The 22640-nt window shown below is 40.4% G+C and overlaps 1 protein-coding gene across 11 annotated transcripts in view; it reads left to right on the forward strand.

Annotated features, from left to right (window-relative positions):
• The window catches only part of LOC117430585 (kelch-like protein 13), an 89930-nt gene that overhangs the window by 58516 nt on the left and 8774 nt on the right, over positions 1–22640 (forward strand). For all 11 annotated transcript variants that reach the window (XM_034050773.3, XM_034050775.3, XM_034050767.3 and 8 more), the window contains 4 exons: positions 3952–4093; positions 8178–8310; positions 8574–8770; positions 11666–12461. In XM_034050773.3, the coding sequence (XP_033906664.1) occupies positions 3952–4093; positions 8178–8310; positions 8574–8770; positions 11666–12461 (1268 nt within the window). The remainder of the gene's footprint in view (positions 1–3951; positions 4094–8177; positions 8311–8573; positions 8771–11665; positions 12462–22640) is intronic.

Raw genomic sequence — 22640 nt, forward strand, 5'->3', positions numbered from 1 at the left:
AGAATTGTGAGGGTCTAGAACCAACTCCCCAGTAATGTTGTTGAAGCTGACACCATGGGATCCTTCAAGAAGCTGCTTGATGAGATTCTGAGATCAATAAGCTACTAACAACCAAACGATCAAGATGGGCCGAATGGCCTCCTCTCGTTTGTAAACGTTCTTATGTTCTCATGTGCATTATAAGCAGAGTCACTTACAATAAGACACTGTAAATACAAATACATCACTGGGCTGGCATTCGATCCCTGACCCAGGTCGATCTTCCTTTTACGTAAAGCAAATATCCACGATTGTTTAGGATACTATATCTCTCTCTTTGTAATAAAATGCGAGACCTACATTGTGCATGAAGCTCCTGCAGCCTTACCAGGTTGTAGATTGTATCGGGTAATATAATGAAAATGAAAAGCAAATTTAAACGTAGCAGAAGACGGTGTCGTTGTTTGTGATTGTTGAAGTGGTTTCCGTTGCATGCTCTGTTGACAGAGGTTTGAAAGTTGGGCTCTCATGATTCCTGTTCCTGTGTGAAAGGGTTATGACGGTATTCTACTGGCGTTTGTGTGAAAATGGTCAAGATTGTGGGCTTCCTTAACCCGGCTCTAGGGGCTCTGGTACACAGATGGAGGAGGGATGGGTTGTGAAGAATGGCTACAGTGTCAACAATGCTGCTAAAAGACTCAACCAATCAATCAAAACAATATTCTGGAAAAGGGCAATTACAGGTCAATTATATTGGAGAGTACGTATTATCCTTAGAATTAGAGTGTCATTCAGTATTGTATACTAGTTCTGTTTGTTTTATACAGCGCACCATGATGTTGCTTCTCTTGGAAGTATCGCAAACAAGCACCTGTGTTGATGTTTTATGAACACCTACATTTAATTATTAATCTGTACGCAACTAAACTGTTTTAATCTGGCATCAGATAAAAGGGGCAATTCAGTTGTCTTACTGGAAATGTTAACTTGCTCATGATTTCTTTGTCTTGAGTGACCCACCAGAAAGACATCACCACTGCGCTGTGTGAAATCACATTGCCTTTTTTAAGAGTTTGTGCTAGAGTCCTGCATCAGGTCGAGTACCCGTGGGTGACCCGCAAAAGCGGGTCGGGTTTGGGTCGGATTTTAACTTTCACGGTTTGCAGTTCGGGTGCGCTTAAATAAAAGAAAAAATTACGGGTCTGAATTTGAATCCCCAAAAACATATTTTCTGTCCTTTCAGCATACTCATCTGTAACCCTTTCCCAAATAACGTATTAGAAGGTAAATGTACCAGTATTTCCTGCACTGAAGCAGGAGGCGATTAGGGAGGAGTCAGCTGACTAAGCAGTGTTGTTGTCGCTTGTTAGATAAGTTGTAAGATCTTTTTACCACGTCTACTTAGTGATATTAAAAATGTTTGTGAACAAGGTGAAACAAAAGATAGCGCAGGGTTTATATCATGTAGTGGATAATAGTTCAGAAGTGTGGAATTATTTTGGAATCATAGCGAATTAAAATAATGAACGTGACTGGATTTGTTGTTTGTAAAACCTGTCATTATGTTTTTGTGAACGACAGCCAGAAAACTGGTACATCATCTCTGTGAAAGCGCAGGTGTAGCTCCCTTTCAACTGGTGGCACGAAAGGAATAGACAGGTATTTTATAGTAAAGTAAGTAGAGCTAGTTAATGTTAAATATATCCAGACCACAAGAGAAAGCTACCACACTGTAAAGCCTATTGTGTAAACTCAATCTGTGGAGAATGGTAGAGATATCTGTGTGTGAATGTGAGAGCGTGAGAGTCAGTTGACTCAGGCAGTAGGCGAAGGACAAACACTTGCGGGTTTGGGTCGGGCTGCATGTCTAATTAAAGTGGGTCGGGTCGTGGGTATGAAGACGGTGTTGCAGCGGGTTGCGGGTCGGGTCCTGTAGTAGCGGGTCCGAGTCGGAGGCGGGTCGTAAAAATCGGACCTGTGCAGGACTCTAGTTTGTGCTGTGTGCTGTGTTCTGTGTTAGCAATGTTAAGGATGATCTGGCTATATAACTTGTCTGCAGAATCATATGGCATTCAAACGGGGCACCACTTGAATTGGAAACATGGATTGTAAGGCTGTTTGTTTTGTCTCTGGCTTTACATTTTATAAACTTTGAGCTCTGGAGCCAGCCTTGAGCTGGAGCAGGGAGCCTCCATCAGCTCTGGAGCTGGAGCAGGGGGCCTCCATCAGCTCTGGAGCTGGAGCAGGGGGCCTCCATCAGCTCTGGAGCTGGAGCAGGGGGCCTCCATCAGCTCTGGAGCTGGAGCAGGGGGCCTCCATCAGCTCTGGAGCCAGCCATGGAGCTGGCGCAGGGAGTCTCCATCAGCTCTGGAGCTGGAGCAGGGGGTCTCCATCAGCTCTGGAGCCAGCCTGGAGCTGGCACAGGGGGTCTCCATCAGCTTTGGAGCTGACGCAGGGGGTCTCCATCAGCTTTGGAGCTGGAGCAGGGAGTCTCCATCAGCTCTGGAGCTGGAGCAGGGGGCCTCCATCAGCTCTGGAGCTGGAGCAGGGGGCCTCCATCAGCTCTGGAGCTGGAGCAGGGGGCCTCCATCAGCTCTGGAGCTGGAGCAGGGGGTCTCCATCAGCTCTGGAGCTGGAGCAGAGGGCCTCCATCAGCTCTGGAGCCAGCCTGGAGCTGGCACAGGGGGTCTCCATCAGCTTTGGAGCTGACGCAGGGGGTCTCCATCAGCTCTGGAGCTGGAGCAGGTTGTATCCATCAGCTCTGGAGCTGGGGCAGGGGGCCTCCATCAGCTCTGGAGCCAGCCATGGAGCTGGCGCAGGGAGTCTCCATCAGCTCTGGAGATGGAGCAGGGGGTCTCCATCACCTTTGGAGCTGGAGCAGGGGGCCTCCATCAGCTTTGGAGCTGGCGCAGGGGGTCTCCATCAGCTCTGGAGCTGGAGCAGAGGGCCTCCATCAGCTCTGGAGCCAGCCTGGAGCTGGCACAGGGGGTCTCCATCAGCTTTGGAGCTGGCGCAGGGAGTCTCCATCAGCTCTGGAGCTGGAGCAGGAAGGTGTCTCCATCAGCTTTGGAGCTGGAGCAGAGGGCCTCCATCAGCTCTGGAGCCAGCCTGGAGCCGGCACAGGGGGTCTCCATCAGCTTTGGAGCTGACACAGGGGGTCTCCATCAGCTTTGGAGCTGGAGCAGGGGGCCTCCATCAGCTTTGGAGCTGGAGCAGGGGGTCTCCATCAGCTCTGGAGCTGGAGCAGGCGGCCTCCATCAGCTCTGGAGCTGGAGCAGGGGGCCTACATCAGCTCTGGAGCTGGAGCAGGGGGTCTCCATCAGCTCTGATCCCAGCCTGGAGCTGGAGCAGGGAGTCTCCATCAGCTCTGGAGCTGGAGCAAGGGGCCTCCATCAGCTCTGGAGCTGGAGCAGGGGGCCTCCATCAGCTCTGAACCCAGGCTGGAAGTGGAGCAGGGGGCCTCCATCAGCTCTGGAGCTGGAGCAGGGGGCCTCCATCAGCTCTGGAGCTGGAGCAGGGGGCCTCCATCAGCTCTGGAGCTGGAGCAGGGGTATTCCATCAGCTCTGGAGCTGGAGCAGGGGGTCTTCATCAGCTCTGGAGCTGAGCTACTGGAGCCACTCTGGTGCCGGAGCCAGCAAGCTGGAGCATGGCCAACCCTAATAAGAAGTATGGTATACAGTAGTAACTGCCTGTCAAATCACTTTAGAATTGTATTTTTTCACTTTGATGTGGATACAAAAAAAAAGAATACCTTCTGTAGTTGAGGCTCAATTGCAACTCTGCTTTAATCTTACAGTAATATTGGATGTTTATCGTGCCTTTCACAGAGGAAGTGAAGGGGGAGGGGGGCTGTTGAATTCACGCAGTAGATTACTGAAGCATTAGGCTCTCCACATTAACTACTGTATTGTTATGTAGACCTGAAGAAAGATGCATAGACAGGTAATGAGCTCTTTCCATGTTGTCTGCAGATCCTTGGTGGAAGAGGACGATCCTCACATGAAAGTGTCTCTCGGGGGCAGCGATATGGGTGTGTCTGCCCATCTCCAGGCTTCAAAGACAGGCACCACACGATTCTTCACGAGCAACACCCACAGTTCAGTTGTTTTACAGGTAAAGGGGACAGAATGCATGTTTGCTGTAGTTGCTAAGGTACAAGCTAAGCACAGATCAGAGTTATAAATGCGCCAAAAATGAAATTACAATCCCTACCCACCAGTGTCAACAGTTAAGCCCAAGGGAGAAAATAGCAGCGTGCCTTATCATTATATATTTTCTATTCAGAATAAATGGTTTGTATTGTGGTGTGCTATTTTACTCCAGAGGATCCTCTCGTTACAGATCAGAAAGGCAGGTAAGCAGCGTGCCTTATCGTTTGATATTTTCTGTTCAGAATAAATGGTTTGTATTGTGGTGTGCTATTTTACTCCAGAGGATCCTCTCGTTACAGTGATCAGAAAGGCAGGTAAGCAGTGTGCCTTATTTGATATTTTCTATTCAGAATAAATGGTTTGTATTGTGGTGTACTATTTTACTGCAGAGGATCTTCTCATTACAGTGATCAGAAAGGCAGGTAAGTAGTGGATTGCAGTGGGGCTCACAGTGGCAGTAAAGTGTGCTCTTAAGGCTGAGTGAAAATCACTGCCTTGCATTTTTTTAAATCCTTAATTTCTTTAAAACAACAGAGCTCTGTTAACCTGACTATGCATTACTGTCCTGCATTAGGAGCAATTTAGATGGGTTTGGGTGTTTCTTTTATTCTGAAAGTGGTTTTGAGGTGAATAATCAAGTCAGCCTGTAAACTTCCTATGATACCTAGACCTCTCTAATTCATGTTTCCTGCAGCTGCTAAACTCCTTTGTCTGCTGGATCGGATGGAGGGGGCTTAGGTGGTGTGTTTTTTTTTTTGTTTTTTTTTTAGTTTTGTTAAACTAAAAAATGTTTAAAATTAAATAATTTATTTTTTAAATTCCCCTCCTTCCAAATCTGATATCCCGGTGATTCATGCTGGAGGCAATGATTTTAGGTAAATTGAAAAGTGTGGAAATAGTTAGAAAAATGAAAAAAGATTTAACAAATTTGCATGAGCTATTTCCAAATGCAAAAATAATTCTCGTGCATCACCCAGCGACGTCTTTGGAAAGACGTAAAGGCATCTCCAAAAATAAACAAAGCCTGTAACTGGGTGAACCATGTAATTTCAGATTTTGTGAGGGGTTTGAGAGGGGAGATTCAGTTTGGCATCCTGAAATTAAATATGATCAGGTTGAGCTTTTTAGAGGGTATGGTGTCCCTATGAATGACACTGGTAATGATATATTCCTAAAAAACCTCCAGCATGGAATTAAACCACACCTTCTGTAAATATATCCTTACCTTCCCATACCCACCCTTACACCTTTGTTTGTATTGTATATATTGTTTTGTATTGTATATTTTGAATTGTGTACATTGTATTGTGTATATTGTTTTGTTTTAATAAGTGTTTTATATATCTTTGTTATGAGAAATGTATGTAGACATATAAATATTACTGTATGGTATGCAATGAATTGCTGTACGATATATTTATATTATATTCATGATACCTTTATATTTGATTCATGAGATCTGGTGTAAAACATAATTAAAACAAATCAGATAACATTAAGAGCAAGTTCTCACATGGAGCTTCACATAATAATCTACAAGTAAAAAGTATAACCTGTGATATGATGTTTTATCTTTCCTGAAATACAACAACTGGTGAGTGGGGACTTTTATTGTAGAAGTGAGGCTCAGAGATTTGCACAGGGTACTACATTAAACTGGAGAGCTGTCTGAATTCTTAGTGCAGTATTTGATGCTGTGCGAGTACATCCACCATGTCAACTAGGATTACAGATGTTCATATAAATAATTTAACTGCACTTTGGGACATTATGTATAGGAAGCCAATCATTTTGTGCGTTTCTCAAATTATATATACACCTTAAAATTCCATCTTCCACTAAAAACGTTTTCTATATTAACAGGTTTAGATATCCCACGTAGACTTGATTAAAATGTCAAACAGTATTCGTGAAGAAAAGTGTTTGTACCCTCTCAATGTATTGAAAAGGTTCAAAGTCACTGAGCAATTTACCATGAAAATAATATAACTGTTTAAGTGATCCTACATAAACACTTATTTGCTTACCCCACAGTATATGACATGTCCACGAACTATATTTTTAAAAGGAAATGCACATTTGGCAATTAGTGATTTTAACTATGCATAGACATAAATTATACCGACAAAATAATGTTTTTAAAATATGTTATTTGAAAAAAACCTAAAATACAGTGAGCAATTTCCTGAAGATAAAATGTATTTATAATAAAAATTAAATGCAAATATACATTGGGTGTTATTTACATTATGATAAATAACGCTGTGATGACTCTCCACAGAGAACCTCGACTAAGTTGTAAGATTCGCGCATGCGTAGAAAGGCTCAGAAAAGCAAACGCTAACTTATTTCCTGTGACACCGGCTTAGAGCTGTAATAACTGCCCAGCAATATAAATATTAAGATCCTCGATAAAAACTTAAATACATTTTTTTTTTTTTTTTTTTTTTTTAAATTCAGTAGTGGCCAGTTGTGCGCCGCCCCCTGGGAGCTCCCGTCCTCGGTCGGCAGTGGAATAGCCTGGACTTGAACCGGCGACGTCCAGGCTATAGGGGGCATCCTGCACTCCACGTGGAGCACCTTTACTGGGTGCGCCACTCAAGAGCCCCCCATAAATACAATTTTATAAAGTGGATTACTTTTTAATACGATAATTAGCCTAGAAAATTATTTTTTTTATTTTATATTATTTGGACGGACTGAATCCAGGATCATACAGTGCACAGTGAATGGAACTTGGGGAGTTGTTTTTATTGTATTAGTTTCCAGACTAATGTTCTGCGAGGAACGAATGTAACTCTGCCTTGCCTCTGCTTGCAGTGCTGTACAGAGCATCACTACGAAGAATGAATGTAACTCTGCTTTGACTCTGCTTGCAGTGCTGTACAGAGCATCACTACGAAGAATGAATGTAACTCTGCTTTGACTCTGCTTGCAGTGCTGTACAGAGCATCACTACGAAGAATGAATGTAACTCTGCTTTGACTCTGCTTGCAGTGCTGTACAGAGCATCACTACGAAGAATGAATGTAACTCTGCTTTGACTCTGCTTGCAGTGCTGTGCAAGGAGGTTTGAGTGCGCTTGCAGGTTAAGACAAGACAGACTCTAGGAAACCTCTCTTCAGTATCTCATTAAATGGAAATGTCTTATGAACTGTATGATCACAATGTTATGATACAAGGCAACAAGCCCAGAATTGAACTACTGAGAAAAGCCTACATAAATATAGTAATCCAGAATATTTGATTTGTACTAATTGATGTTTTGCATCTGTTTGCAATCTCTACAGTCTGCAAACTATTTTGGTTTCTTTGTTTTTGTTTTTATTGTTGCCAATGGTACACGGTAACTGTTAGTGTTGGTAGAAATGCACTGTTTTAAAAGTGACCCTCACCACCTGCAGTTTTAATATCACCTGATGCTCTGCTGCAAGTTCTCTTGCTGAGCAGCCATAACTTCTACCATTACATAAGCAAGATGGGATTATTTTTTTTTGCTGAAATTCAAAAGCTGACTTGCAAAATCAGTAGTGGTGTTCGCCCACAGCTCCCCAGAAACACTGTGTCTGAAAGTGCATGGTATCTTCTCATTGTAGTACAGCTTGCAGTAACATTTAATCAGTGCAAGGCTGCAGTCAAGGGCATAGACAGAATCCATTTAGTGGATCATTCCTTCAACAAAAGGCTTTGGGTAGAATGTGTTCATGAGGTAGACGTTGCAATGTGGTTTAAAAACTGCTAAGAAATAAATAATAAAAACTAGGATGCATGTCATTGAGGTCATTCATCTGAACTATGTTCATGACAATATACACATTTCAATAAAGGTATTAGCAGAGACAATAGTATATCAATCTGTGAGGGATAATAGATCACCTTAACCACCACTCCCTATGCCTCTGCCTGCAGTGTTCAGTTCACTGCTTTACCTGTGCAAACGTTACTGCATTCCACATTCATGATTGTTAAAGGGATCCATGTGCTGGGTACTGCTGTACTTTGCCCTCAGGGCAGGCTGTTCATACATTTCACACTGGTTGTTGCAGGGCTTCGACCAGCTGCGGGTAGAAGGCTTACTCTGTGACGTGACGCTGCTACCTGGGGATGGGGAAGAAGCTTTTCCTGTTCATAGGGCAATGATGGCATCAGCCAGTGATTATTTTAAAGCCATGTTCACAGGTAAAAAAAAAAATAAAAAATTCTGCCAGTACTATTATTTAAAGCTGCAGTGTACCGTAACCATGTCCTGTTTGCAGTGAAAGATGTTATGTGTAACAGTCTAATCAAAGGTAGTGTGTTCATACATTGAAAGAGTAACCTAACTTGGATGTATTGTCTGTGGTGTGGGGTAAAGTGAACCAAAGAACAGAAGATACATAAGGATTGTTAAAGCTGCCATTTATTAATGAATATGTCTTGTTCTGCTGCCTTGCCTCACCTAGGTGGAATGAAGGAACAAGACCTTATGTGCATCAAGCTTCATGGAGTAAACCGAATAGGCCTCAAGAAGATTATTGACTTCATTTACACCGCAAAGCTCTCTCTTAACATGGAAAACCTGCAGGACACACTGGAAGCTGCCAGCTTCTTGCAGATCCTGCCAGTCCTGGACTTCTGTAAAGTGTTTCTCATATCGGGGGTAAGGCATCCCTTTCGTTTCAGTATTTAACGACATTCACTGATGATCTTGTATAGCTCGTGTTTGTCCTGGATTGGGGACTAGGTTGCTGTAGTTCATTATGGTCAAGCTAACAAGCTTCCTGGCATTAAGTTTCACTGTGGCACCCTGCCACACTGCTGCAGTGCTGGGTCCTCCTTTGCCAATGATGGAGGTGTGAGAATCACAGCCTCATTGTGCCTGCACCAGCTGCTCTGTAGCTACGGATTCATCCTGTAGGGCAGCATACTGCTCAAATCAGAACGTATAGAGGAATGGTAATCTTCAGGCTTTTACTCATCCAAAATCTACAATTCAACAAATTCAACAAATTGCCTTTAGATTTAAGTTGGTGTTAAAATGTAAAATGTAGAAATGCTTTCATTTTGAAAACTTTTTCAGGACTGGCATAGCGTGTAGAGCCTAGGTTTGCTATAGAGCTCTTCATCTTGTAACAGTCTACACTCCCTGCAGGGTTATTATAATTTCTAGGTTTCACATGTCCATCAAACAAGACAAATAGCCTGTCAATTCCAGCGGACAGGGCTGTCATTAGACATTCATGTTGAACCATAGAGCCGGTCATCTGCTGCCTTCAAAACAAAGTTTGAAAAATGACTGGACAAATACAAACCCAGTCTTTAATGGGGACTTCTGTTTTTCCTTGTTTGTGTATATTCTGTTAACTATTGTTTTATGTGAGATAAAACTGTGGCTGTTTTCAGGTGATGTGTCTGTCTTATGCATTCTCTGTCGCACACAGCACAAGGGTGCCAATCTGTACATACTGTCGCAATCATGGAACAATTTCACTGGGTACAACAGAAGAGAAAATGGGGGTGTGGGTGTGAAATGTATTTCAATGTTTAATTGCTTATATTTCTATTCAGCCATTTAGTGATTTTTATTTTTTCCCCCACTTTAAATTGGTTTATAATTGTAAAAAAAATAAATGGGAGAGTTTTGCAGTGAATGGAGAGCTTGTTGAATTGGGCATCCATCTTGAAAACTAAGCACAGTTTCTTTATCTTTGCCAGGCTTTTCAGTATATTGGCTGGTGTAGACAATCACTGGGCCAGCTCCCTGAGAAATAGGTCAGAGACTTCAGTGAATTTCCTTGCTGGCTGCAGATTCCTTTATCACCGAAAGGTTTCCTATTCTGCCTTGGAGCTGAAATGCAGTTGTCTTAGTAATAGGAGGCACACATTGAGTTTAATAGAAATAGCATTATGGGGTCATTACACAGCAAAGCTGAGATGAGAAAAACTTCAGATTTAAATATTCTGTACAAGAAATTCTAATCTTGCATTTTTTACTATACTAGCGAGAGAAAAACACTAGACCTGAGCAGAAGACACAGCCATCGTTCTCTTTTGGCCCATTATTGATGACCTCTTAAATCTACATGCTTAACGTCCATTATTCCATTGTCAGAAACATCTCACGCCACGGCAGACAAGCAAGTCAATAATCTGAACTGAAAAAGACACTTTGAAAGCTAAGATACTGGATGGTGTGGCCTCCCAGGTTTTGTAAATGATTTAGAACAGTTTGTCTCTTGTCTTCTCTGGGCTTCCAATGTTTGAATCACTCTTGATGAAGTATCTGTAATGTTGTCATTGCATTTCCTGGTTGTCTGCCTAAACCCTGGTTTATTTGTTAATGAGGGCTGTGCAGTATCAGCAGTGATTTAAAAAGCACAATTCCTGTACTGTAGAAATGAATTGGTCAATCACCTGATTCTTCTGTATTGTCAAGTTTATTACAGAAGTGAGCTGCAGGAATGGATCGCTTATTCCTTGCCTTGCCTCGAGCTACCACATGATTCACAGTACTCAATACATCCAATCTGTCATGCACTTCCATTTGCTGTATACTGTAGGACTTAAATGTGCAGTTTTACATGTATGTTCTTTTTAAACATGATACCTGGTATACAGTAGGTTAAAGAAATCTGTCTGCAAGACTTACTTTCGGGTGGCATTGAACACCTTAGTTCATTTCACCTGGGCAGTGAAATTGTCTCTACTTCAACGCCTTCTTTCCTGTCATTAACCAAACAGCTTCTCCTATTGACTGACATCCTTTGCAAACAGCAACATGCTTTGACCCCAGAGACACTACTCAGGTGAAATGTGTGTAGCACACAATGTCACAGTTGTAACCAGTGGGTGCTTTCATCTGGAGCATTTGCTATCAAAGTATATTGTAATCCATATATCAGTCATGGGTTTTATGATAAAGGTATTAGGGCAGGGATTTCAGTAATTAAATGAATGCATTCTTTTTGTGTAGCAGCTAATTACATTTCCCCTTTTATTATATCCATTATCTGCATTTTAATTAGATATCATTAACAGATCTATACTAACTGTATAAATACTGTATTTTATTGCATAATACTGGACTCCAACAAAGGGTGCAAGTGCATGGAAAATGCTTCCACCAACCATTTTCATGAGGCAGTTATTTCTGTTAACTGACAGATATGTTGCTGATTTAAAAAACAAAACAAAATAAAAAACATAGATTATGGACCGATGATGATGATGATGATAATAATTTAGCAGACACTTTTATCCAAAGCTACTTACAGAGACTAGGGGATTAACAGCTGCTACAGAGTCACTTACAATAGGACTTTGTTTTTTACATCGCGTCCATTTTATCAAAAGCTGCTTGTTGTTTTTCTTGCTAACGTATTTCAAATGAATAGATATTGAATGTAAAAACCACCAAGCAAGTTGATATTCACATCATTTATTAAACAGAACTGCCTTCCAGTAACAGCCTTGGTTCTTCCCTAGCAATCACTTTTTATAAACAACTTGTTTTGCTTACCTCATTATTTTCTTTTTCTTCTGGATTTCTTTTTAGGTTACTTTGGACAACTGTGTTGAAATTGGGCGCATTGCAAACACATACAACCTTACGGAGGTGGATAAATATGTGAATAATTTCATCTTAAAAAACTTCCTGTCCTTGCTGAGCAGTGGAGAGTTTGTGAAGCTCCCCTTTGACAGGCTAGCCTTTGTGCTTTCCAGCAACAGCCTCAAGCACTGCAGCGAGCTGGAGTTGTTTAAAGCTGCCTGCCGCTGGCTACGTTACGAAGACTCCAGGATGGACTACTCCTCCAAGCTAATGAAGAACATTCGCTTTCCTCTCATGAGCCCACAGGAGCTTATAAACCATGTGCAGACAGTGGATTTCATGAGAACAGACAACACATGTGTCAACCTTTTACTGGAAGCCAGCAATTACCAAATGATGCCCTACATGCAGCCTGTCATGCAGTCAGAAAGAACTGCTATCCGATCTGATAACGCGCACTTGATAACTTTGGGGGGAGTTCTACGGCAGCAGCTGGTTGTTAGCAAAGAGCTGCGGTTGTTTGATGAAAAGGCACATGAGTGGAAATCATTGGCTCCCATGGATGCCCCACGGTACCAGCATGGCATTGCAGTGATTGGCAACTTCCTGTATGTGGTTGGTGGACAGAGTAATTACGACACAAAAGGAAAGACTGCCGTGGACACTGTATTCCGATTTGACCCTCGCTATAACAAGTGGATGCAGGTGGCATCTCTCAATGAAAAGCGCACTTTCTTCCACCTAAGTGCCCTCAAAGGACATCTCTATGCAGTGGGCGGTAGGAATGCAGCGGGTGAATTGGGTAAGTGTTTGTCATGCATGTAGCCTAGATTACTGATGGAAACTCCAGTTGTTTTTTTCCCCCATTTGTACTGCTTTGAAAGACTGCTAACAAAGTGTTTTAAAATGCCTTTCAAAATGGATTTTATAGAGTACTGTATCAAGCCTTTTGAGTGCTTCATGTACCTTACATATCCGTATCTATCCTCAGGAAACACATGGGTTTCCATTATTTGTCCATACTGAATAGCATACTTTTGACTGAATGTTTTGATTTCTACTGTGACGCCTTCAATTTTCCAAAATAATAAGCCTAGCTAGATTGTGTGCATTCCTCATATATACTGAAGGCTTGTAAAACCTAGGGCTGTAAATTTACGTTTAATTGACTACAAGTTTAAACACATTGTTAATCCGGTCGTTTAACCGTTTAAACGGCCATAAATTTAATGTTTCACTCATTTCATATTTTTATGTTTTACTTCCAATATTTTAAGTCATATTTTAACCTCGGTTTGTTATTCAAAGCGCGTACCATATAGATTCACTTAAAGACAAACAATGTTAAACATAAAAGCATAAAGGAGGACCAAGTCAGCACTAAAATGTAATCTATTTTAATAGTATAAAACATTCATAGTCGATTTTACAACGTACCATTTCTCCAAAAGCTCCACAAAAATCGTGTGTATCCAACATCGAAAAAACATTTAATAAAACAACTCTATTTAAATTAAACTTAAAACACAGTGACAAGACTACATTTTTAGTTTCATTCACTTGTCTATTGTTGGCAGGAAATAAAACATGTCCAGAACCAAAAACCTTTATTTTTTTTTCATTAAAAATCAAAGCCGTCTGATACAATACTAGTTCCCAGCGTCCCTCCCCTTCGATGCTTGCACATTCACGTGAAAAAAGAAAGACTTCATTTCCCAGCGTTCCTCTCTTTCCCGGCTTCTGGTTCAGCTCGCTTGAGTAATTAAAAGCTGTTCTGTAATTGTAGATGTCCTGTTGAACACACACAATAAAATATGGACAAATAAAAAGGTGTAAGCACTTTGTAACAGACATCTTATTCGCCGTTCTTTTTATAAATAAATAAATAGCAGCTACATGTTTTTCTTTTCCAATGTGTCAGTGTTTTACTGTGGCGTGAACTGGCGTGTCACTTTACTGAAATAATGTACAATACAAAGACTAGGGCCCTAGTACTGTTTGTTCTGATTCCCATTATTTTATTTTTTTTTCTGATTTCCGTTTTTACTGTTAATTTTTTTTTAATTAGGTTAATGTAAATGAACTTATGCACACCGCAGGCAAGGTGAACAACACATAACCGTAAACCTACAGGCTTCTACTTTTTCTATTTGGTTTGTGTTCGTCTTCATTGGATTAAGTATTGTTTTATCTAATTGTATTGAAAAATAGTATTGTTAACTTTTAAAAACGGGTTGTATTTTTTTTTAGTGCAGTGTGGGGCGCTCCAAAGCAAACAGATAGGCGTGTTTCATAACTTTTAGTTTTGAACTTGATCGATTCTATATTACTGCTATGCCCATGGTTTCACTACCATAAATCTTCTCTGTGTGAACACTGGGATCGTATTGTTCAAAGTGACGGCTGTAATAGCAGTCTGTGTGAGGAATACTTTTTGTGATGTACTACAGATGTTAAAAATAGTCTGCAATGTTTTGTCTAATTGTTTAAGTCCTTAAAGGTTTCTATATATTTTCCATGATTGCATTTATTTAACGCACTTGAACGGTGAATTAATTATCTTCACTGATTCATCCCTTCTCGTTGTTTATCCCTTATAGAATACCGCGCCTCATTTATAACCCAGCTACAGAATCGCCCCCCCCCCCCCCCCACCATCCATTCCTCCACTTTTGAAACCAAAGTTACGCCACTGACCATTAGTTTCACATTTTCCCTTCAAATATGTAAATCTCAAGCTTAATGCTCTACTGCCAAATGCATTTTTTTCGTACAGCACTTAATTCTGCGTTAATATTCTTTTGATTCCATAATTCCGTCCAATCTCTTGTTAACACGGATTCCATAGAGCCCTATAAGACCTGAAAAAAGGCAATGCGATGGAGATACACAACAACGCAGGAAGCTGGTCTGTCCTTAATTTATGCAAGGCGTATTTAGAGTGATCACATGGAAGAACAGGTCAGGTTTCCTTAAAAGGGAAAACCATAGAAAGGGAAACCATAGCTTTGCAGAAAATATGCAAAAATAATTTGATAATATTTTACTGTAAGTTGCGTTTAAACGTATAATACAAATTTTAAACGGAAATATTTTTAATCCACGTTTACCGTTTAAACATTTAAACCAGGGGTTCCTAAAGTTTGGGTGATGGAGGGCCAATTTCCGGAGGTTGCACGGGATGGGGGGCCGCACAAGAAAATGTACCACTCATGAAACCGAAATACGTCCCAAATCACACCTTTTTTATTTCCTATACATTTTTGCATTTAAATTAGGAATGTATATTACTACCACTGCAACACCAGCAGCTTTGAAATGTATTTGTATTTTATCCTGTGTCTTGGTGACACAACAGGCTTAGGTTTGAGCACCAAAATCATGCTGTCACATCTTACACTGTCCTGGTCACAACAATTAAAGAAGATAATACTGAAATAGAGACTCTTCAAACTATACCAATTAAACTCTTTTGTGGGTTATTCTTCAGTAGTGAGGCAGAATGCATCTTGACTTGTACAACTAACCACTTCACTAAGAGCTGAATGTATGTACAGTGAACTCGGCTTAATACGAATCTCTGGGGACCATACAAATAGTTTGAGATGCAAAGTTCAAAATAAACAAATTATGTAAATTGCCCCATGGTGTGGACATTTAGATATTTCCATAGTAAATGTGCAGAAATAAAACAGACGTTACTGTATTTTACATTGATGTTTTTATTTATTTTTTCTTTCTGAATACAACAAAATAATCACACATTTCTATTAAGTGCAGCATTAATTATTCAGAAATTCTCTGCCATTACATTGGCGCTTTTTATGCAATTACATACGATTGCTACGTAACATCCTACTAGCTACTGTACTGTAGCCTAACTAGTCGTATTCAGAAACATTGTACAAAAAAGTAATTGAACAGTAACAATTTTAAACTGTAGCCGGGTACTGTTACTACAGTAGTACTTTCCCAAACAAAATATCCAAGAACACCAAAACTACAATACTGTACAAAGAGCATTTTCCCCGATGTAGTTGAAGCTGAATACAGTTTTGCTCTTAAAATAATAAAATAAAATCTACTAAAGTCACTAAATGGCTTGCTTCTCTTTGCGATTTCGTGAGCTATCACATAGCTAGCTCGTGTTGCAGCTTCACTTGCTTTACTTACATTTTTTAAAATGGATTGTTGAGCTGATAGTTCTCTTCGTAGCTGTTCAAGTTTTTTCTTTCTCTGATCGCCCACAAGACAATTGATTTGTCTCATAATGACGTTTCACATTGTACTCTTTCGTGGCAGATATCTGCTGTTTACAAATCAAGCACAGTGCTTTTTCACCATTTCTGATAACGAAGTAGTAACTACTCAATTTTTCTTAAAGTCCTCCTCTCCTCAACGATGGAACACTTTTTCTTACGAGGTTCCATGTTTTTTTCCTTCAGCCCGGCAAATCTACTGTGCACTATAGGCTCTGTTATTTTTTTTAAAGGGACAGTGCACATATAATGACTGTAGCAACTGAATTAATAAAATTGGCTGAGGTTGAGGGTGTGCTTTGGGGGGCCGCACCAAGCGTCCTCGCGGGCCGCATTTTGGGAACCCCTGTGTGACAAGGATGACAGAGGTTGAGGCTCAGAGACAGTTTAAAGTTCAAACATAAAGTTTTTAATATACAAAAATACAAAATAAATAGGCACAAGGGCCAAACAAAAAGGTTTCAAACACAAACAATCAACACAAAACAAAACTTAAAACAAAAATACGGCTTCCAGGCTGGGCATTGCCTTCACTGGTTTCAAAACTTAACAAAACAGCACACACAGAAAACCGCTTCTTCTCCTTCCAGAACTCTCTCTCTAGCCAGGGCCTCTCCCCTGGCTTTTATCCCAAAGGGTGGAGCCCAATTAATCAATAATTGCTGATTACTCAATTAGGGCTCCAGCCACATTCTCACATGTTTTCCTGGCAGGGAGGAATTTAACCCCCTCCCTGCCAGTCCCAACCACGTTCATAAAGACGGGGCAGTCCCCCGTCACACCCTGGTTTAAACCCTTACAGCCCTAATGAATACCCTTGTTTCAGACCTATAGCTACATAGACACCTTGTTTATTTATTAATCCAGACAGATCAGCTGAAATGCACCCTCTCCTTTACAGTGATGTCCTGGCCCTGTTGACAGCAATTGGGGAATGTAGTGTCCGTTAGTGCCCACACAGTAGACAGGACCTCAGATTAGCATCTCATTCCGAGCACAGTCTATGTTGCACTGCGCGGTGCAGCAGGCAATCAATTGCAACATTTAGACTAATTACAGTATACAGTGAAGGTAAACCCAGCTCACTGGCAGAGACATGAACCAGGTGTTGGCTACCCTTAGCTCTACTGTACATTGAGGGTGGAGAATGTGAAGAAAATAACAGTAAGCAGTGCTCCTAGAGATGGTGGTTTTCAGAACCCTGGAAAAGAGTCCTATTTGTATTATCTAAACCGTGGTATTGTTTTAATCTTCTGCTGTGTTAAATGGCTGTCCTTTCAGAACCCCCGCCAATAAATGAGCAAACTGAAGCAGCAAAGCTGCACACCTGTGCTGGAATCTCCTGCTGTTCATGCATCCTGACAGCCTGCAGAGATCATGATCAGTGCACAGGAACACAATAGTGAATCCAAACCTCTTTACAAATATGTGCTGTGCTCAGCTCTGTGGATTTCCTGCTATGATCTGAAAGCACAATGAAGTGTCTATCCCAGCTTTTTTAAATATATGTATATTTTAATTAAACCACTTTAGTTTGACATCCGGTGCCATTGCAGGATTTAATTACAAGCCCCTATTGTAATCAGATAAGGATTGCCTTATTTTCTCAATGCAGTCCCCTTCAGCTGGATTGATGTCCTACGAGCACAGCCGACAAACTGCTTGTGGAAAAGTTGTAGAATAGCTGCTGTATTATGGGTAGCACATAAGCTGAAGAATTGCTTTGCAAAACATAAACATGCCTGCCTTTCAGAGGTGACCCGTTCTGCAGGGTGGATAGTTCATTCCTATTGTTAAATAGAATGGAAGGTTTAACTGGATTCTGTGATTTTTAGCTTCAGTTTTTAAGGATTACCAAAAAAAAAAATTGTTCAGCATTAAATATATAAAGTTCCTGCCGCACCACCGTGAAGGTCAGCGTTGATTTATGAATGTTGTGTTGGAGGTCTGCTGGCCAGTATATTGAGCAATATAAATAGGCCTCGTTGAGAAACCTAGTTCATAGAATCGTTGCATTAATATCCTAAATACCAGGGCGTTTGGTTTTCAAATTGATATTTAAAAAAGCCAGCATATGCATTTTAAACAATTTCTATTTTTACGCGGTGATCTGATTTACGCAGTGATCTGATTCAAACTACGCGGTGATCTGATTCAAAAAGGTATAGACAATGTCGACCCAGGGGACTTTTTTGACCTGAAAAAAGAAACAAGGACCAGAGGTCACAAATTAGATAAAGGGGCATTCAGAACAGAAAATAGGAGCCGGGGGTACTTCTAATGGTCATGGGGTACGCAGGATGACACAGAAATGTAAAAGATAATAATGATCTTGAATTTATTTAATGGTACAGTAGTCTCGGGCTAAGAGAACACCCCTCGGGAAGCGAGCGAAGTGTTCTTATAGCCAAAGTGTTCTCTAAGACGGAGTTATCCACTGTATACACTATGAATCAATCAATAAATAAATGCATGTGTATTACTTGTCATGATGCACGTGCATCAACATACGAAATTAACTGAATAAGTAAAAGCAAAACAATAGGCAAGTGTATGTTAATAAACTATAATAATAAAGTAACAGGCAAACTAAGGTCACCTCGTTACAAAAAGAATATTGCTGCTCTAGACAGAGTGCAAAGAAGAGCAACCAGAATTATCCCTGGTTTAAAAGGCATGTCGTATGCAGACAGGCTAAAATAATTGAATCTATTCAGTCTTGAACAAAGAAGACTATGATCTGATTCAAGCATTCAAAATCCTAAAAGGTATTGACAGTGTCGACCCAGGGGACTTTTTTGACCTGAAAAAAGAAACAAGGACCAGGGGTCACAAATAGAGATTAGATAAAGGGGCATTCAGAACAGAAAATAGGAGGCACTTTTTTACACAGAGAATTGTGAGGGTCTGGAACCAACTCCCCAGTAATGTTGTTGAAGCTGACACCCTGGGATCCTTCAAGAAGCTGCTTGATGAGATTCTGGGATCAATAAGCTATTAACAACCAAACGAGCAAGATGGGCCGAATGGCCTCCTCTCGTTTGTAAACGTTCTTATGTTCTTCTTAAAACTAAAGCAAAGCAACACTGTCAAAATGCTTACATCGCTATGTACTATGGAATTGCTGCCAGGTGTGTTTTCAGGCTATCACAATGGCCGAGGCAAAAATAATGGGCGTTACTTGGGGTTAAATTAACACAGCACCCCTACACACATAACAAAATGCAGCAGCAATATGCAAGACATGCACATTATTTAACAGAATGGTGAAGCAACTCACCAGAACGGGAAACACCAAATTGCTATGCGACACTTTTTCAGGAGTTCAAACAATTTCCAACTTTTTGTAGCAAGAGAAACAGCGGCATTTTGCCGTTTGTTTACATGCCATTTTGTAGCTCTGAGGTGCACTCGTGGAAATCAGAATATAAAACAAATGATATAACAGTGGTTCTGGAAAGATTTTAATATACCAATCTGTGTCCCACAAGACACTCTTGTGACGACAAGTCATTTTTTACAAGTACTGTATCCATGGTGAACGAATCGCTAGCGGTGTCAAGAAAGTGTTCTTTTAAGCAAAGTTCCTGTTCTTTTGCTGGAGCATTTACAATGGGAAAAATCCATTTCACCACAAGGGTGTTCCCTTGGGCGAAGTGTTCTCTTAGGAGGTGTTCCTATATGCAGAGACTACTGTATTATATATTATCTCAAGACCACTGTGCAGAAATATTGCATTTTTGTTCATCAGCTGAAAGGTTAGTATAGTTTCAAAATGATCATCCACCTGTACGCATGCGTGATTTCGATTGAGCAGATTTCCGCTGTGACTAGGGTGGGTGAAGCAGCGTCTGGGGATTCTGCCTGTAGAGAGCTCCGCTCAGAGAGCTCTGTGCTGCTCATGAACTTTGCTGTTTTCAACTCGACGTATAATTGAATACTAATCAGCGAAGCACAGTCTTTCTGTGTTTTTTAGAAGTATAAATGCTTCGGTAAACATAAATAATCACAATACTCATACTTTGACAGTTGTTGTGTTATGTATTGGGCACGGCTGCAGTTTAGTAATAGCGGCTGGTTGAATTTGTTTTCGGTGTTTGATAGAGTACATCCAAATTATTCTGTGTATCGTTTCTCGAGTCAAAAACTTGCAAAAGAAAAACGAACAAAAAAAAGTCTACAGAAGGTGCAAAGCGGCAGAATTATAGAGTCGCTTTGGGACACTTTTTCTATTGGCTTTAATAAAAAAAAGTTTATCATTGTTAGTTTTTATAATTTTATCTTGAGGTTAATGTTTTTGATGTTGTAAACATTTTAAATGGTACACATAATGATGCTGAGATGGGAAGTAAATGGTAACCTGATAAACATTTACAGTGCAGACTATTATGGATTATTTATAACTTTGCCAAATAGAAAACGAATACCTGTGTTTACGAAGAGATTCCCAAATATTGTCTTGATTCTGTGCATCCAAAGACCTGTAATTTAAAAGTTTAAGAATTAGGCCTGCTGTTTGGTATTGTGTCCTAAACCAGCAGCTTGTCAGCCCCAAACTTTGTAACATAAATGATATATTAAATAAACCAGGGAAAAATAAACATGTTAATCTGATTATTATGCCTTTTATTGCAGCGGGGGGACCACTCAGTAGAGCAACACTGTAACGGAGTACTTCTGAAATCTCCAGAGAGAAGGGGTACAGTTTCAAAAAAAGGTTGCAAATCACTGATGTAGGCTGTATAATGCAAGAGTTCAGATGGGGTCCTATACCTGCCACATGACACACACACAGTGAACTTGGCCTGTAGTGTTATGGCAGAAGACATTGGTGTCAAAGTGAAAATACTGTGGAAAACAAGAAGGGACTGTGTTAATGCTTGGGTATTATTCCTTTAAGGTGTTTATGATTTCTATTTAGATTGTTGTGTTTGTATTACAATATTGCACTATTTTGTAGCATAGTGCCTCTCAAATAATTCAATCTAAAAGTGCTGTAGTTGAAAAATGCAGGTTTGTACATTTCTGCCAGACTGTTTGTGCATGTTATTACATAAGAGTTTTCAGGGATTCAGGTAAGTGGTCTCATGTGGTGCAGACTTCTGAATATACATCGATGTCGTGCATGTGTTTTCATATCGATACATAAAATTCTTCCAAAACACAACTGATTTATATTAACATAACATATATTTACATATGAAAAGCAGTAACTAACTTTAACTTAAGCATGATTTCGTGTAGGACTAAAAACCAGGTGTCCTCAGAGTTGGTCAAAAGCAGAGGACGTCTGGTACCCTCCCCAGATTAGTTTTCATCAAGGAAAGTCAGTAAATTCTAAATGAAATGCAATGTTGTGGCCAAAGAAGGCGCTTTTGTGCATGATTTGTAAACAATGAACCGGGTGTAAATAACTAATTTTGTTGCGACTTATTTTCCAAACCATTTTATCTTTTGAGTGATGTGTATTGCCATACAAATCTTCAAGTGCACTGTACAAAGCATTTTTTAAGAGTCGCCAGTTATGTTTTGTATTTTCGGCCGTTCCCAATTTGGTTATGCCCAATCTTTGTGTTTTACTGAACTGCAATAATCTCATGACAGATCGTACCAATGTTAATATTATAGTATGGTTTATTGTGAAGGCTGGTATTGCTTTGAGGTGAATACCCCGGAAATGCTGAATCAATTGTAACACAACACTGACATGGTCGATTCGCACGGGAGTAAAAAAACACAGGACGCCTGAGTTTGAAATTTTTGAAAATGATCTTGGATAAAAAGAAATGGACAGTTCGCACAAGACTACATTTCACCGATGTGGATAAATTTGAACCCCCCTGTTTTCTGTGGTGATTTTTAGTCTTGTGTGAATCAGGCTTTAGAGTTTCTGTGGTGATTTTTAGTCTTGTGTGAATCAGGCTTTACTGTTTCAGCGGTGATTTTTAATCCAGTGTGAATCAGGCTTTACTGTTTCTGTGGTGATTTTTAATCCAGTGTGAATCAGGCTTTACTGTTTCTGTGGTGATTTTTAATCCAGTGTGAATCAGGCTTTACTGTTTCTGTGGTGATTTTTTAATCCAATGGGAATCAGGCTTTATTGTTTCTGTGGTGATTTTTAGTCCAGTGTGAATCAGGCTTTACTGATCCTTTCCTTCATAATGTACCTAAATGCCAATCAATGAGATAAAATACTTCACTAGAACTTTAGTGTGTGTGTGTCTGTGCCTACGAGGCTGACAATGGTTGTATGTATAGGGTTTATTGTATCTCAGTATAAAATTAACTGTTAGTATTGTAGCGTTTCACAGGTGGCAGAAAACAGAGACACGCTGGTTTCTTGTTCAAATCCTTTGTCTATTTCCTTGGACGCTCTCTCAGCACCCAGACCAGAGCCCACAGCTCTTGACGGCAACACAGGATTCACATACAGGAACACAGCAACCATGGCAACCAGCACAACAACCTTTTTATAGGCTTAGCTCGCCCCATTATGCAAATTATTATTTATTTCTTAGCTGACGCCCTTATCCAGGGCGACTACAATTGTTACAAGACACCACATTATTTTTACAAACAATTACCCATGTATACAGTATTTTTTTTTTTTTAGTTTTTTTTTTTACTGGAGCAATCTAGATAAAGTACCTTTCTCAAGGGTACAGCAGCAGTGTCCCCCTCCTCGGATTGAACCCACGACCCTCTGGTCAAGAGTCCAGTGC

The sequence above is a fragment of the Acipenser ruthenus genome, chromosome 26 (assembly GCF_902713425.1).
Source record: "Acipenser ruthenus chromosome 26, fAciRut3.2 maternal haplotype, whole genome shotgun sequence".
NCBI classification, from domain to species: domain Eukaryota; kingdom Metazoa; phylum Chordata; class Actinopteri; order Acipenseriformes; family Acipenseridae; genus Acipenser; species Acipenser ruthenus.